The sequence below is a fragment of the Halyomorpha halys genome, unplaced genomic scaffold (genome assembly GCF_000696795.3).
Source record: "Halyomorpha halys isolate HHAL.00 unplaced genomic scaffold, Hhal_1.1 Scaffold15.1, whole genome shotgun sequence".
Taxonomy (NCBI): Eukaryota; Metazoa; Arthropoda; class Insecta; order Hemiptera; family Pentatomidae; genus Halyomorpha; species Halyomorpha halys.
The window spans coordinates 2,109,028-2,128,619 of NW_027108914.1; the positions used below are offsets into that span (position 1 = coordinate 2,109,028).

The following is a 19,592-nucleotide window of genomic DNA, read 5'->3' on the forward strand; positions in this document are numbered from 1 at the left end:
TAAGCAACTACACATAGAATATTTTGTGGCTTAAATAATGAAATATTTCTAATCATTACATTTATTAAGTATTACTCAAACTAATAACATGAAAAAAAATAATACAAAAATTTAGTGATGTGTTAAAATTAAAATATTTTATTGTAATATCACTTTATAACTATATGTTCATTTATTGTCAGTAATGGACGTCAGATTTTAATTATAACGTATTACCTTTGAATGGTTAGAAAAAGAAAACACTATATATTCATAGTCTACATTGCTTTTCGGAAGCTGAAACAAAAAAATTAATTTACTGGAATAAAATTTAATAATGCTAGGACTCACGAAGATATATGAAATAGAATATGGATGGCGTTAGAAGAAATGTTTACAAGGCAGTTAAATTTTATTGGAATTTATTTACGACTTCCTCGCAGGTTCCTAGGTCATGATCGATGAAGGCTATCACAAATCATAGTTGTTCGATTTATCGGTTCCTGCAACCAATCATCGATCGATCATCTGACCAAGATTACTAACCAAGAGACTTTAGTCCACGGATGACAGAGGGTGGTCTTTAATTGAGCAATAGATAAATATTCATAACTGTAATGTATCACGGGAAACATAAATCGACATGTTGAGAGCATGTTTATACCTCTGTAAACTTTATTTTTATTTGCATTCGTATTTTATTTTCAATTATCAGTCCTGAGTGATGTGAAGGTTGAAGAGTTTGCTCAGAAAAGGCAATGGCTTCATCTTAGGATAGTTAGGGCTTACATGTACAATTTTGTAGAAAAAAAAATCCATTTCACATCAATAATTTTTAGCTGCAAGCACATGTTATTCAAGAGATAAAACTGCCTATACTGTATTTTATTATTATTATTATTTTTTAATTTATATATATACTCATTCACTTAAAGTTGTAAATAAATAATAATAATAAAAAAAGGTGGCCTCAATGATCAAACTTATTTTATTTAGTTATAAGTTATATTTTTCACTAAAAATATTGTCCTGATGTTTAGAAACTATTTATATAAAATAGGAAAACTCAGTAAACGAAATATACTGTTAAAATAGAATCGGAGTGTTCCAATCAGAATGTGATGTGTCTTAACTATCTGAAAATAATTTTCAAGTGGACATTGGGCCAACTTAGAGATGATTAGGACTGAATTACAAATATCACATACAAATACACTGCACATCTCACATCAACTGTTCAAAAATTACATTAACCAGTGACAATAAATCATTTAACGCCTACTTAATAAATATGAAATACTATATGTCTTTCTTGGACTGTTGGTAAGAGACTTGTATTTTGCCTTCCTTTATGTGGAATTTTGACTTTGCCTAGTTTTCGTGATTTTTCCGGAATTTGAAATATAGAAGTTTCCTCTTACTTGCAGCAATCCATTCAATTTAAAATCTCTATTGGATCTGCATGATTCCTAGTATGCAATGCTTTTGAAATGAAGTTTCGTTCCAAGACATGTACGAAGCAAGGATGGTAGAAGGTTGTTTGGAACCAGTACACAAGGTTCGAGCCTTATATAATGAATGAAAGTTGTATCAATCAATACCGCTTAGATACTAGACCAACTTTCCTTTTACATTTCAGATTGGACATGGCATAGAAGAATCTTAATTCAACAACACACCATGCGAATGAGCCATGAAAGCAATAGTGTATTTTCTGAAGCATTCTTAAATCTACCAATAAATATTATAAAAGGAAGTTATTGTCTCCATAAGTGATGTCAATGCTAACTCAATTACTTTTCTTAGGAAACAATATTGAGCTTGTAGCTTCTCTTCAGAGCATTATTATAGCATTATAAAAGAATACCAGTTTGATTAAAAATGAATCAGAGTCAACTTGGTAACTTATAAAGAATCAACTACTTACTTTTTTTTTTTTTTACTTTTTTACATAAATGACCTTAGTAAAACTGATATTTTAGAATATTCTAGTAAATACTATTATTATCATTTATGGTTAAAATGAGTATCTATTGGATTCGAAACAATCAATTTTCATATAATTTTCAATATATGTTGTTAATGGATCTGAGTAAAATTAAAAAACAATATACCTATTAGGCTCTTGTAGATCAATTAATTATAAGATGACTAGATTAAGGCGAATTCGAGACTTCATTGTTTTCATAGTATACATTAAAGTGAGAAAAAAAAAAATTAATAATTTTTTTGACTGATTATTAAAAAAAATAGAAAGATTACTTATTATTGTTATATAACTTTTCTACATACTAATAACTAAAATGCCTCCACTGGCTAATTACAAATGATGTGGTGAGAGGTCAGCGCTGGGATCTCGAAGAGCGTTGCTCTACCTCTCATTGGTGGGGGATAGAGTGGGCTCGGGGATGTGTAAATATTGGTGGAGAGTGTAAATATTGCATATAATAATGTAAATGTTATTAGTGCTTTAATGTTATTGTTAAATTAGTTCTGAATTTTACTTCTTATTTTATTATCTTTATTTCTTCATGTACATTGTTTGATAATATTCATTGTATTTATCTTTCTGTTTATATAGAGATTTTATTATATCTATATAATTACTATTATTATTATTTGTATTATTTCTTTTTAATTTAGTAAGAATGTAATCATTTATCACTATTACTTTTTTTCCAAGGTTGTGGCAGATTGTAGCACTTATAAATGAATTTTAAATTTAAAAACAACAGAAATAACCAGTCATGATAAATTAGTACATGATCTTAACCTGAAATGAAATGAACAGGACATTGATTAAAATATATCACTACATGAAAAACAATTTCAAACGGAATCTAAAATAAATTGGAATTAGACTATGAACAAAAACGCCAGATATACTTAAATGAAATTCCTGTTAATCCAATCTAATAATAAATATATTAAATTCTTATCAGAAATAAATAGACTATCAGAAAGAGAACTGGCAGAGTATGGAAAAACCTCACACTTACTTTTCTTCATTTCACTCTTGATCTGTATCATTCAAAAACTTGAGCGAGTCAAAGTGGTCATGTATTCATGTAGTAATGTTTATATTTATTAATCTTAATTTTTATTCTGTACATTTAAGTGTTTAATAATTAGTTAATTTTTTTTCAGAGCTTGATTAGAGAACAATAAACTTTGGAAACACGTTCTCAATATAATTGTTTTATTGTTGACCTATCTTCAAAAACCTCAAAAATATAGTCTTTAAGAGTCTAGAAAAAAATTATCTATTGTATATATATTTATAACATTTTTCTTATAGCTTAAATGACCTATAACTCAGGACCACTCGTCAATCTCGGTCTTATGAGGAATCTCTTTCACAGATTCAGCTCATGATTCCTTTTCATCCTGCCGCAGCGGCCGACAATAAAGGCCTTCCTTGATCCTCATGAAAATTCAGCGCATCCTCCGAGGAAGCACGGAACGCCGGCCAAGCGCCCCCCAATCAAATATCATGAAAAATTTATTTATCGGATGGGGGGAAGGGGAGAGAGGGGTCGGTATTATGAGGGATGCTTCGGACCTGGATTCCGTCCACGTAGAGGGTGTTAACTGTCTCTCATGAGAGGCTAATGGCTGTTTATGTCCTCGCAGTGCGGGTCTTTGATATAAATACGGCACCACTCATATGAGTAGAGGATTCTTCCTTGGGGCCTCGTCAACGAATTCCTCGAGTATCTCGAGTGGCAATAAATATCTTTAATACTACCGATCTCACTTCATTCCGAGCTTAAGTGCAATTCGCCAAAGTACTCGTAATTAGGTATATATATGTTTAATTCATCGCGTTTTTCGACTTAATATATTTATTTTTTTTTTTACTACGTCACGTTAAAGTAAGGTAATGGCGGTAAACTATTTTTCTGAGACCATATATAATTTGTTATTTTATATAACAATTTAATACACTTAGGGGTAGTCAGAATGGAAAAAGATTTTTTTAAAAAAGTAATATTGGAGTTCTATCAATGAGTAGATTTATTAAAAACAATATTGGAATTCTATCAGTGGGTAGATTTAAAAAAAAGTAACATTACAGTTCTATCTATGGGTAGATTTAAAAAAAAAAAAATATTCGAGTTCTGTCAATGGGTAAATTTAAAAAAAAAATAATATTCGAGTTCTATAAATGGATAGAATTAAAAAAATAATATTGGAGTTTTATCAATGGGTTGATTTAAAAAAATATATATATTGTAACTATATCAATGGACAGATTTAAAAAAAAAAGTAACGTTAGAGTTCTATCTATGTGTAGATTTAAAAAAAAATAATATCCGAGTTCTATCTATGGGTAAATTTAAAAAAATAAATATTCAAGTTCTATCAATGGTTAAAATTTTTAAAAATAATAATCGAGTTCTATCAATGGTTAGATTCTCCACATGTCTGTATCATGCCATTGTATTACTATCAACCAATTTACTTGCTGTATATATTTTAATGCAGTTGTGAATATCAATAAATAAATAAATTTTTCTGTAAATTTATTATTTCTTGAAATTTGTCCTTTTCTAAAATATTTTTCTGAAACTTGTCTCTTGATGTAGCGTTTATAATTTTGATTATAATAATCTCTATGAGTTATATTTTAGCAACATTTTATATTTTTTATTTATAACATTAATTTATAAAACGGTTTTATACTCCTAAAAGAAAATATAGATACGAAAACATCAGTTTTCTTTTATTCATTTTCTGAAAACAAAAATGTTCGTCGGTATTGCAATGAAGCATTGAAATCAAACAAATCTTATATTAACATCCGCCAGATTTTTGGCTATCGGAAAAACCGTTAGCATTGACTTCCATTCAGGGACATCTGTGAATATTCCAAGCGTAGAATAGATAAAGTGTATCCAACCCTAGGGACAAAGAGGTATTGGAGTCCCGGTCAGTGAACGAGAAAATTTATCGCAGGGACAGACAGTCAGACAATGGCCCTTGTAACGAGGTGCCCAGGCAAGGGATTGTTAGTGGCTTCGGCTGATAATGAACCCATCTCAACCCGGGTCGCTTCTATTAGTTCTGTCTCTTTCATTTGGGTTTGAAGGGTTTTTATTTTTTGTTTTTGGGTACGTGCTAGACTGCGTTTGTTGTGTTATAAATGAGTATTATGTAATTATTACAAGCGAAAGTACCATTTCTGAGATTATAATTTTGTCTTCGAGTTAGTAAAATCTCCAAAATCAAACTAATTTTGCAGCTATGACCTATTGCATCTGGCCTTAGAATTCAAACTTACAGTGCTACCAATGGGTAGTTTCTCTACACGCCATTATATATTTACTACATGTATCATTATGTACATTGTAAATTTCAATAAAGATATATATAAAAAAAATCAAACAAATAAATTTCATTGACAGAAAAATGCGAAAAAATGTTTTAAAACGCAGCAAATGTCCAACATTGGTTAATTATTGGAAATATTTATTTTTTTTTATCTAGTAAATAACGAATAATAAAATATTTAATGTGTCTACTCACATGACTTCGTTAAAAGCTTAAAAGTAAAACGTGAATTTCTAGTTTGGTTAACTGAAAAATGGATATTTTCGGAAATAGTTTTTTTGTTTTTACTGTTCATCCTTGAATAATTGTTCTATGAAATTTTTCCTTTCCTTTACGATTTTTAATTATGCAATACTATAAAGTTTAATAAAAAAAATGGGCCATTAATTAAGAATAAGGTATAATTAGAAACCTAGAAATAGGGATGATGACTATGAACATATATATTTTTTTTGCTGATTACCTTTTTTTGATACCTTACGTAGGTGAGGAAGTAAAAGTAAAAATTATAGAAGTATAAGAATAGGAAAATGTATAATAATAAATTTTATAATTAAAAAAGAAAAAAGGACTTGAAAAAGCTGGAATAATTTTCTCCTACTTTATGTTGTCAGTAAATAAATTTACAAAAATGTTCGGAATGTTAAACTTGGGATATATTTTTTAAGAAATTATCTTTTATTTTTTAATTTCTTTTCAACCCCTATTGTATTTTCTTCGTTCAGATTTGAATGATGCCAGAGATATTATCAAGGGTAGGGAAACAAGCAGAACCCGGACAAGATAGCATCAAACAACTTTACAACTTTAAGTTCAAGGGTAGCATTGATAAACGACATATTAAAGACAGAACTCTTTGCGCGATAATTCATAACCTCCGGTAATGCCCTCGCTCAAGATGTTAATAGCGCAATGTAATGTGAGGAAATGAGAACAATGAGAGGACGGCAATAACTCGCAATCAGCTGACAGATCATTACCTGCGAATTAATCTGCGACGTTGGCGTGGAAATAGGAAAAAAATGAAGGTACCCCCTCCTTCATTAGGGGAAGCTATAACTTAGCAGACGCGCTCCAGACTCCCGCCGTTATCTTGCTGGACGGTCCTGAGGTTATTTCGGTGGGAATGGGTTTCCTTGGAGGAAAGGAAAATGCAAACTGGATAATGATTGAACACTTCAAGGAGTGAAAAATAAGAATTTATTAAATTTTTTCTAAATATATTAAATTTACTAAACATGTTTTGTTGTAAGTGGTCAGTTATAATTAAACATCCAAAATCTTAGTTAATTGACATAAGGTTTCTTTCATACATCTAAAATACGATATGTCTAATTTCGTTTTTGGACTTCTTCACTTTCCAAGTAATTTGAAGATAGTTCTTATTAAAACAGTGAGAAATTAAAAGGAAAAAAACAACGGGACTGACTTTAAGATCTTTATTTTAAGAAAACTAGCGTTATGAAATAATAATTTTTAGCTTAAATTTTTAGTTGGTTAAGATCTAAAGAGAAATAAATAATCGAAGGTAAACAATAACAGTTTCCAAAATCCATGACATTCTCTTAGTTAAGTAAATTCAAATTTTGATCTACTAAAAAAGTTTAGAATCGGACTTATTGTTTTTCAGCCAAATGAAGAATAAACTCAATAGTTTTTATTTAAACAAAATTTTTGGGTTCATCTTGAATCAGAACTAACCTTGGATAAAGGATTATAATGGAGAGAGTAAGCAACCATGAAAAGTGAAGCCAAAAAGGCTGGCCGGTCTCCATCGGGAGCGTGGAGTAGGACCTAATCACTCACAAATTTCAATTAACCTAAACGTAAACTTGAACACCGAAGGAGATTGTAGAGTAAGCTATCTCCCTGGAACTAACCTACCACAACCCAACAGTATTTAAATCAGTAGCTCCAGAGGACGAGGAATTATCAGATATAGAGGATGGCCATGAAATGACAACTTTAAACAAATAATTAAACGTATCTACCTGATATAATAACAAAAATGTTTAACAAATATATCATACGCTCAAAAAGTAAACTTTACTAACAAAAAAAAATTCCTCAACTTGATTTAATCAGATAAATAAAAATGCTTCTTATGATATAGTAAATGAGATACAAACAATATCTGCATGTGTCTTTACTAGTTAATAATGTAATAATTTGAAATATAATCAAGTTAAAATGTTTTACACCTTGTTCTATCTGTATTCCTTACCTTCTGTAACACTCGATAGGACTTCTACAAAGTTACTGTTCCATTGATAGGTACCTACTTATCTTCTTTGTAAACATTACCATCTCGTAAGTCATGGCCAAAAAATAACTTCAATTACTGTAATTTTGAATAGAAGAAATAGGTAAAATTACTTTTACAAGTAATTGCAAGTACTGTGAACTACTGTGATTGAGTTCCTCAAATAATTACTAATTGAACCTAAGTAATGTCAGTTACTAATTACAATCATAACTAATTATAATTACTTTTTTGCCCAACACTCCATCACGCACATATTTAATTAATTTATACTTGACTTTATTAACTTTTTTTTAAAAATAATTTAATACAAAAAGATTTAAGCTTAAATATTTTTTTCTTCAACAATGATAGTAGAGCTCTATGTTGTATTTTAATATAAAATAGATTTAATATTAAATATAATATAGATAAAACAATATATGCAGTTAAATAAAATCAATCTTACTCCCAAAAAGACTAAATGAGTGGTGATGAAGTATTTCCTATCCCACAAAATAATGGAAATACATAATTTAAGCAAATTAAATAAAAATGATGTTAATTAAATTTTAAAATTTAACTTAAAGCAGGCCTAGAATGTGCAATTCATGAGTATTCATTTAAAAAAATATATATAATAAATTCTACCCTTAAAAAAATAAGCATGCAGTAACATTATGAAATATGAAAGGTTAATTACGTTAAAATTTAAAAACTTGATACTTAATAATGTATTCGATATAACTTTATATTCAAAATATAACAGTTACTTAAATACACATTCAATTAAACTTTATTTTAATTCTATGTAACTAATATTTATACTGATAGTCTATAACCTACATAGGTCCTCCCATTTTGCATTCTTGAGTTGGAAATAAAATACATGATAACAATTCGATAAAAAGTCATTCATATTGTTTCTTTTGGAACAGAGGAATATAAAAACTATTGATTTATAATAATTGATATATGATTTTAAAGCACCGTGTAGATTTTAAAAAATAAAAAAAAAACCGTGTGGACTAGATTTGTTTGAAATATAATAAACTTAAAAAAAAAAAAAGTAGGAAAAGTAATAACAGAACTAATTGAAAAAGAAATATTCTATAATTTTTTATATCCCTTCATTCTTTAGTATCATCTTAGCAAATAAATATAAATACATAAATACATATTGATGGCCTTAGTTAAGAAGATTGTCCTCAAAAGTCATAAAGTGTTTTCAATAAACTAATAATTTTGATAAAGTAGATATTTAACTTTTTTATCTAAATAATTATGTGTTTATGAAAAAATATTCGAATAACAATTTAATTTCTCTAAAATATATTTCAACCCTTAATTTGGCAAGTAAAATATAAGTTATTATGTATTCAAATGTATTCCATTTAGAGTATAAGGCTTAGTTTTAGAAGGAACAGTCATTATGCCAATTATTATTCCTTTGTTTTTTCTGTCTTTTTACATTAGAGAAAAATTGGGAAATCCATTATAGATGATTATTTTTGTTTTTGAATAATCAGTGATTTTATTTTTTATTATGGCTGTTATTTTTGTTTTGTAATATTAGAGGGCTAATAGTTATCTTTGCATTCACGGATATCTAAGATGAAATATTGAACTCACCAAGTCATGGTTATGTATTAGATCGGTCAAAGAGATAATTGACTGCCGAATTATTTTTTATTATAGTTTTTTAATTGAACAAATTGCTCTAAATCTTAAAATTTCAATCTATATTCAGTTCTGAGTCTATCGATTTTTAATCCATCAATCCACTTTATAAGATCACCATCAGAAATTATCATCTTTACCGAATTTCAAAATTTAATTCTCTACATATTTTTTTGGCTTTGTTTATGAATTTCTAATACCCCTAAGTATTATTTAATATTTTAATTGTTCCGTTTTTTTTTTAATTTTTTATTTGTAGGAATATTTCATAATCTATGTGTGTCGTTATTTTTTCAAATTCAATATGAAATTCAATTTCAGCAGGATTACAGAAGTCAGCAAATAATAGTCGGTCACCATGGTTTTTATACATTAAATTAAATTTAACTTTTTCTTTAATGGTTTAAAACGAGATAAACCAATTTTTTTTAGGAGTAAAAACGATTTCTGATAAATTATTGGATGGTGGTCATGATGGTAAAGTCAAAATAGGAAAAAAAATTTAAAATTTCTCAAAATCTTTGCTGACGAACAGAGTTAAACCTTAGAACAGATTTGAGTTTAAGGTAGCGTGCAGTAGTATAACGACGTAACGTTGCTTCCCTGCTTACATCCCATATATTCTTAATTTGAAGTAGTTCTGCGGTTTGCCAGTACAAGATTATTTTGACAAGATAGGCAAAGAGAAAAGTAAAACGATCTCAAAGAAGATGTAAATAAAAATATGAAAGTACTTTGGAGAATAAATAAAAAGATATTGAATGCTCAGCTATTTAAGATGCATTTACCACTGTTAAACAATTATAAACCATTTTAGTTAATAATTTTATTAATTTGTGTCTATAACTTTCTTTTTTTTTTTTTTTTTATTTCAACAATCGATTGTAGGATTTTTTATCACAGAACCGTACAACACAAAAACATCTTATTACTGCTTAGCTGAACCTTTGAAATTTCATAACCAATTATTTCCTTAATTTTTAAATTATATTTTAAATATGAAAACTTTAGCTTATTCTTTATTAGACAAAGAATCAGCAACAATTTTATTTATCTTTTTCTTCTGAAAATTTAGTAAGAAAGATACCTCGCTTTTACCTTAGGAAGGTATTTAAATATATATTTTTAAAGTAAGGCATAAGGATTATGTATATATTGTTACAATAAATACATGCATTATTTGAAACATTAAAGGTTGTTGTTTTATTTTTTGTTTTTATAATCTCACGAATAAGAAAAAGTAATTTAAATTAAATAAAATAAAGCAATTTAAACTTCAATCAAGATGTATTCAGATAAATTCCAGATTACTGCCTAGGGCCTTGACATTATAAATTCAAATTTAACATCTCCAGAAACGAATGGGAGAACGTGGTCTGGCAATGAAATCCGAAATTAATACAGTCCGGAAAGCAAAACAGTTCTATCAGGCCGATCCAGACAGACTATTGATCATTTTAAAAATTAAGATAATGCCTGGTGGAGGAGACTGGAAGCTGATAGCCTGGCCTAGATGCTTTATAACTCTATCCCAAGGCGGCACTCTTCCCCACAGAAGGGTTCGAGTTATGCCCGGCCAGTCGACAACTTTCTTATGGCCTGGAACATACATCAGGCCAACAAGGCTACAGGAATTTCATGTTTATGGCCCGGCCTGGCAGGCTGTCTTTGTAAAACTAAAGGGTCATCTGATCGGATCCTCTTCGGTCTATGGAGCCTCCAGTTGGATCGGTAACGTAACTATTAACAGGTCTTGTAGAGGTGGAAGAAAGAGGTTGAGCAAGAGGCAATTGCCATATATCATAAGAAGTCAACTGACTAAAATCATGTACTAACAATATTAAACTAAATTGCAGGTAGTATTATTAATTAAAATTATTCAATTATTCTGTATTTAATTTTCCCTCCCTTAAGATTGTTATACATACACAATTTACTGCATGTTTCAATTTAATAAGAAAAAATAAATTGAAGAGTCATGGAAATAAAAAAGAGTTTCATAGTTTTTTCATCTTTAAGTCTTTATAAAATAATTTGCTACATACCTAAGCCATTAATCATACGTTATTAACTAGCAACTGTATTTCTGCATTTATTTACATTGTTTTTGATGGATTTTTTAAAAAATTTTGTTTTTGTTTTTTAGAAAAAACTAGATTAGGGTAGAAAAAAAAATTAAATTATGGCTTATAGGAGAACTAAGAAGATATGAATAATTCTTTCCATCTTCTCTTTCATTTAGATTTTTATGGTGGCAAATTAATTTTGGAATACTAAATTACAACAACGGTATACAATTTTTATTTTTTTCTTAAGCCTTAAGTATTCTTACTAGATTAGGACAAGGCAAAATAAATTGCTGAGCTATGAAATGAATTGACTAAGGAGATATAATTATTTTTAATTTCACATTTATTAAGATTGTTTTGATGGCTACTTATTTCCCGAAAAAGAAATTGCTAAGAGGCTACAAGAATTTTTTAATCCGATTCCTATCTCTTAAATATTAAGTTTTAATACAAAAGAATGGAAAAACTAAATAGAACATGTCTAAATCTCATATAGAATCTACTAATGTAGAATCGTAGGCCGCTAGAGATATAAACCCATTTCAAATACTCAAATTCTCTTGAAAAACATTATTTTTATTTTATGAAGCCACACCATCTTAAAACAATTCGTAAGAATAGTACTCAATATCCGTGGCTGTAATTTTTTTTCTATGATTACCAAGTATCATTCCTTATCCCGGTATTATTTCTTCGGATGGTTTGTCGTGTGAGAATTATCTAGTAAATACTGAGAATGTACATATAACATTCAAACTGATGGTCATACGGCATTTAAACGAAATTCGAAACAGTTCAACAAAGTCGCGAAAAACGAAGAATACATCTTCCCATATTGGGCAATCTCCCGAATTAAACGTTCCTTCCCAGTGAATTCCTTGAATGAAGACAAAAGGATTAAGGTAAATACCGTTAAGAGGGGAAGCGTGGCATTTGGCCGTGCCGCCGATGTGGTGGTAGGGGGAGAACTGGAGGGGAAGATGGTGGGGGACAACAAAAGCACGACCGTCCACCACCACCACAACCAATATGGCTGGAGTCGATGTCCTATCGGGAATAAAAACTTAATTAATGGAAACAGGTCCACAACTCAAGAAGCAAAGGGAGGACCTGAGCCTGCTCACTATATCATCATGACTTACTCCACAGCCAATGCAGCTCCTTCTGGGCCTCGCATAAGTCCGGCTTACCTGCAACATAGAAAAAGGACAAAGTCACTTGGAGGATGGATGGTTTTATTAACAGCCTATGTATATAATAATTTATATCTATAGCATGATTTAGCGGCCCATAGGCTCGTCCATAAATAAATAAAATCTTAAAAGTAAATATAAAAGAAAAGAGAGTATATCTAAAATTTATAGGTCCATTCTTTAAAAATTCAAATTTGTTTCGCTTGACATATTCATAATTGTTGAATTGTAACTTCTCAGAATTTCCAACAAGGATAATAAAAGACTAGTTAGTCACTAATCCTCGAATTTAGGAATATATACCGAATTTATTTAGGAGGTGTGCTGACTTAGATAAAAAAACAATCAACATTTATTGACAGCAATAGTTATGAAAAATTAAATACTAATATAAAAATATATCTGAATAAATCATCATGATAAAGAAGGTAGGTTTCAATTCAAATTCGTATTCGGATTTATATTTATTTAATTTTTAATTGTTTTACTAATTGAATATTTATAATATTTCTTTTTTATAATTGTTAATTTTTAGCATTGTTGTTGCTGACTATGAGTCAATTTATATTAATATTACTAATTGTTTATTTTGGACAATTTAGATTTCACCAAGAATAAAAAATGTAATCCTTGCAACTATAATAATATTTAACGTTTGATATGCTTTTTAGATATTTTTAGCGTCACTACAAGCAAATATTGAATATATAAGTATTGTGCTAATGTATTCAGAAAGATTTCAATGTTAGAATAAAGTTCAATTACGAGTGAAAACTGTTAAGACTCAAATATTTTTCCCCGTGTAATTTCAATTTATAAAAAGATACAATACATGATAAAATATTAATATACTTTTTATAAAAAGATATATTTAATATATTTAACAAAAAATATCAATAATAAAACTCAAACTTTTAACATACTTATCGACACGTCAAGTTGATAGCAAAGGTGATGACAAAGTTAATAGTTCATAAGCCACTTTAAACATAGATTTTAGAAACATAATAACTTTAAAAGACTTCATAAAATTTGGAATAAAATTTAAAAAAATTAACTTTTGTTATTTGAATATATTTTTTTTGATTTCCCATTTTATCAAGGATCAGAAAGATGAAAACATTATGGAATTACCTCGCTCTCCACCACATTTTCTAAAAGCAATATTTTTTTTTCTCAATCAAAAAAATTATCACAGCTGTGAATCTAAAAAAGGTTCAAATTAACTTTTATTTGATTGTAGTTTAATAGTTTACCAACGAAGTATAATAAAAAAAAATTGATTTGCTTTGTTTAATCCACTTTAAGTTAAGTTCCCTATTTTACACCGGCTTTTCCTACATAAAACACATATTTGTAAGATTCATGTTGGGTCTACCAAATCTTGTGAGCATATACACCATTTCAAATTAATGCCTTTTATTTAGTTTTGAATGATTTAAATCAGTCACAAATAAAATTGTTTAAACAATTCGAAAGTTGAATACTTAATTGAAAGCGACATATTTTCACAGGTTTTTAAGTTATCTCATTTAATACATAAATATATTTTTTATATAATAGAAGCTCGCTTGCGTGCGTTCCCAATCGTTTTCATGGCAACTCGTGGAATTCATATTCGTAGAACCATGTTCACTATACTAACTTTATTGGGTGAACATTAGAAAACATTTGTTGATGGAAATTAAAAATTTACAACTAATACACCTTGTAATATGGATTATTAAGAAAGAAAAAAGAAGTTAACTTAATTTATTAGATTTTTTGTATTTTAAGTTTAAATACAAAATCTAGATACCTCACTTAAAAAATAAGGATTATCTGTATTATCATGGTGTTTAATTGTGCTTAAACAGCTATTGTTCCCTGCTATTTGTTTATTATATTATTTCCTGAAGTAAATATTAAGTTATAGTGAATACAGAAGAGAAAGATATAAATATCAGGTTTAATAATAGGAAATAAAAAAATTATAAAATACATCCAATTTTCAAATAGAATGCCCCAGGAAGCCCACACAGTGCTAAATCTATACCGATATTGAAAGGACCACAAATCAGCCGCTCTGCATAAAGAGTCAATTCTACAGGCGTTGATTGGGATCATCGGAAAAATCCTGAGCGAGTGGGGAGGGGGGAAGGGGTTAAAATATATGACCAGGGTTAGCATCTCATCAATCCCGGGATGGCCCACGGATTCCGGCCGACAATCCGGCGACTATTATTCCAAATCAGATATCCAGTGCCCCTCCAAATCAGATCGGCTATTGATCCTTTGCCGTTGACCTGCTGCGATTGGTTACGGAAATAGCTGTTCCTTAGCTTTGAGGGTTATGTTATGAAGTTTAACATATAAGTCATATATGCTAAAGTCTAACTACAGTCAATTAGGCATGGTAATTATAAATATGATGCCCTAAAAATGAAACAGACTATAAAAAAAATATATGAGAAACAAACATAGAAAGAAAACGAATACGTGGACGATTGAGGAATAATCGGACCTTGTAGGAAACAGATGACACAGCATTAGCTAAGTCAAGAAGTTGGCTACGGGTAAAGGATGTTTAAGAAAAGAAAACGTCCACCTCGACCCCGTAAGATATAAAATATGGGTTGATTAAAGAAAAAGGAATTTATCAGAGTATAAAGCTAAGATTAAGATCTAGGATCATTATTAGTATGGATTTTATAATAGATACTAATAATTTGGAAACAAAACCCAAAATAGAAAATTAAAGTATTTGGAAATGAGCTTTGAATGTTTAATGCAGTGTTTTTTATATGAAGAGTTGATTTTATGGTTTACTAAGGCACCATAAATGTTTTATTTCATTCAATTTATTACTGTAAATGAGGACTTAGATCGCTTTACTAATCAATTCTTAAAAAGTTATCAAGACGTTTGAATTCCGTGATTTAATACGAGGTAAGGTACTGGATTTATTCAACAATTATTAGAGGGTACTTTAAGAAATTATATGAATCGCGTGATTAATGTCCTAATTTAAAATAATTATTTTTTATGAATGTACTTCATTTACTAGTAAGTCTCAAAGTCGCAACTTTTTTTATTTCCTGAGATATATCAGCAAGGTAGTATTACATTAATCAACAGCACATTCTTTGATTAAATTTCAAGTAATCATCTTAAGTAATAATTATATTGTAGAAATCATTTGATTTTGTAAAATTAATTTAATTGATAGTAGAAATATGTATAAGACAACTTATTTCTTGTGAACTCTTCTTCTTCTATATTTTTTTTAAAATAAAGTTTTAAGTTCATACAAAGAGAATTTATTTATTTTTTTCAATTATAAATGAACAATCTTGTAATTTTAATTAAACTATCACTTAGCATTACTGGGAATGTAAAAAAAAAGTTTAGCCACCCAAAATACGGCAAGTGACGAGTGATGCAAGACTCATAGCAGCTGACGAAAAAAAAAAGAAGCCTTTTGACTTCTTTAAAAAAGAATAATATTTTAAAAACATATAAAATAAATAAAAATAGTTTCTACATTCGTATTATTAATTTTTTACACCATTTTTCTTAATACTTTCTTTAATCCGGACACCCCTCTGCAACAATTATTTCCTACCGATTAAACTGTAGTTAAAATATATGTAATAAGTATCATGTAAAAATTTTATACACTTTGCTCAGATTTTTAAGTAATAAAATACGTCGTGTTGGTCAAGACCTTAAGAATCACGTCGTAAGTGCCTTAAGGTCTTTCCATAGCAAAGTTAGGTGGTATTGGCGCAATTCCATGGGATGTACTCAGAGAGATTCCATGCAGCACGAAAAATACCTTCACATACAACCGGAACTATTAAAAAGACCACGAACAAAACCAAAGAAGTCTTCGAGGATAGCGACACCTGCATCGACCGATAAGGGGCTACAGGATGGCAAACGGTTCGCGAGTTGACGTCCGGAGATCGGATCAGGCCCACAACTTCTTCAGGGTGTAGAGCTGATTAGGACTCTTCTAGTACTCTGGTAGGTACTACAAGATACACGGAAGGTCCTCCCTTGTTCTTCCAGATACAATCGGCGAGTACCATTTGTATCTAGGAGTAAAGGGTTTTATAATTAGTGCTATGTTGATGATTATATCGTCAACAGAGGATTGACTGTGTGCGAAGTAATTGAAATTGATGATGAAATCAAGACGGTTGTAAATATGTGAGGATTCGAAATTTATAATATATGACCGGCAATACAAAATCGAGTTCAAAGCAGCCAGCTTCTGCTATACGATTTAAATTCATAATTATTCATTTCACAAATAACTCCTAATAATTCTTCAAGATGTGTGAATTTACAATTCTACTAACTTTTCATACAAAAAAATTGGAATGAATACATTCTGAGTCATATTTTTCATATTAAATAAACTTTATGTTAACCACGTAATATAGACGAGAATTTTTAAAATTGCAATTATTAAAGCAACCATTTCCAAGATTTATATCACTCAATAGCTCTGCGTGTCTTCCAGCTAGACCAAGAGGTAAAAATATTTTATGTGTTCTACATAATTCTGAGATTTACTCTGAAAAATCACGCAAAGTTGAAAAGTTTTGAAGATTCAATTATGGTTTGGCCCACCCCAGTTAATATTTAATTCATAACGGATGTTACAAATTAAATTGGTCTGATTGTTGTTGTATGCTGGATCTAAAAAAGAAAATTGAATTACAGGTCAAAAAATATAATGTAAGATATTCCGGGTGAATTCATGTTTGTAACCCTAACGAATTCTTGGGTGTAGTAGAGTTTACCTTTTATGGTATGGCATTTGATGTAGTTGATTATTGTATTTTATTCATTAAACTATATTAAATTGTTAGATTAGTAACTATGGAACAGAGCTCAGTATGTTCAGTAAAGTGGTTCTTATTTTGAGGAATTAAGTCTATTTCTGAAGTTCCTCAAGGAGGTAACCTCAGATTATCAAGTTTTATAACTGGCTTGTCGTAGCATGCTCAACACCCGGAGTTTGTTTTATAAGCGGATTATTTTTAAATCATGCAAAATGTCTACTGATTGTTGCATTCTGACTTAAATTCGAATAATAAAATAAACTATTGTTCAGTGTAAATAAATGTTTCATAATATCCTATTCAAGATATAAGGATACTTTAATATTTAATTACTTGCTAGAAGTATAAATATTACATAATAAAATGAAATAAAAGATCTGAAGTATTAAGAGATAAATTTACTTTATATAGTCATATAGAAATGATTTATCTAAGAAGGGCATTGCCATAAACTTCACTCATCCACCTGCTTTGATAATTATTTTTTAACTCGTTTATTGGATCTTAATTTTTAGATTTAATTATCTGTTTATATGAGATATTGTATATTTGTGTTACTACCTTTTATTGAGTATTTTGCCTGTTAAAGAATTGTACTTAAATAAATTAAATTAATTCCTGGCAACGCTAGGCAGATATGATACTTTTAGCATTCTGTTCCTCAACTGCCAAAGTTAATCCTGAGAAACCGTTGTCGGTTACTTTTTAACTAAATCTCTCCAAGTTAACAGTTAGTTAGACCGCTACTTGCTCCGTCCCGAGAGGACCCGAACCAAGTTTAAGTTTAAGAGGATGAGGTCGTGGAGCAGTGGAAGTTGCTGGGAATTAACACCTGAGCTCGGGAGTCTCCTGGGAAGACACGGGTCTCCATCCAGGATAATTAAATTATGCCTCTTCTAAACAGGCATTAGTCCCAGCTGCTGAGTGCTGGCTCAAAAAGTTTGGCTGCGGTCCGGGGTGCCAAGTGATGGATGTGCAGGGGTCCGAGTGGAACCCTCTCGCCAACATGAATTAAAACTACATTTAAAAAAAAAGAAACAGGAAATTCACTTTCAATATTCTATAAACGAAGAAAGCCTGATTACTAGTAGTTGTCCATATTAAATGTATACAGGTCATTCATAAATAATGTCACATATTTTATTGAGTATAAACCTGGATCATTCACATATTTAAAGAAAAAATCAACTTTTTGAATATAATATGGTATAGATTTTTATTATAGAAGTTCAAGATAACAAACATAAGCTACAGTCTAACAAACTAACGATGGACAGTTTAACCCGGTGGTTTCCCAAAGCTGGATCCAGGTCATCCTTGCTTGTTATGTTGAAATCAATATAGCTCTTCTACCAGTAGTTTAAGGTAACTATCAAGAAAGGGCATACAAGTACATCGAATATTCCTTATAAATACTTTGGATAGGCCCTGACCCTTGGAGTTTGTTATAATTAATATATAGTATATCACAAATCAGAATATTAATTTTTTTAACAGGATCTAATAAAATTCAATTCATTCCGGTCATTTTCTGATTTATACTACTTTTACCACTTTAGATATGCAGTTAGTTAGAAATTATTCTCACTTTTATTTATCAATGTTTCTCTACTTCCCTATACCCTGCCGAAAAATGTATGTAAACGACATAGTGTTAAATGATCTATGTTTTAAATCGACATTTCAATGTCATCTATGCAAAAAGGAGTTGAAAGAGACGTAAACAGCAAAAGATGGCTGCACTACAGATCGTGTGACATGCTCCACACAGCATCTGTTATTAGGAGCATGCATATGGATGAGGATGGAGTGATGGGTTCTCCACAGCACCGCCTAGGGAGCGCTAAAGTAGAATTGTCTCTGGCGGAACTGAAGCAATTTTCACGCTTCGGATTTCCTTGTTCGATTTACGATGGCTTCTGGTATTTATCGGTTGTAGTGGAGTATGGATATGGGATTTATGTATCATAAAATTTCACATAGATTTTCCTTACAGACAAGGGTTCGTGAAAAAAGAAGAAACCTTTTAATTAAAACACTGTGCATATAGGGTATTAAAGAAAAGTAGCTTTCAAGTAAAGCTTTTTTTTATTGGGAGTATATTTTCTCCTAAAATGTTAGAATTTGTATTTGTTACCGTACACAGTTTTCGGGTATATATCCCTTCGAGACTTTTGCTTTTGACTGCTTATCGAGGAAGAGTAGGGTAAATTTTATGCCCCGTTGTATAAACTCTAGAACACGATTTTAGAAATATATA

General features: G+C 29.8%; 1 protein-coding gene across 2 annotated transcripts in view; it reads right to left on the minus strand.

The window, feature by feature from the left end:
- The window catches only part of LOC106679886 (homeotic protein ultrabithorax), a 453,404-nt gene that overhangs the window by 194,374 nt on the left and 239,438 nt on the right, over positions 1 to 19,592 (minus strand). The window contains exon 3 of one of the 2 annotated variants that reach the window (XM_067047190.1): positions 12,447 to 12,494. The exons of the other annotated variant lie outside the window; for it this stretch is intronic. Within the exon in view, the coding sequence (XP_066903291.1) occupies positions 12,447 to 12,494 (48 nt within the window). The remainder of the gene's footprint in view (positions 1 to 12,446; positions 12,495 to 19,592) is intronic. 2 annotated transcript variants of the gene reach the window in all.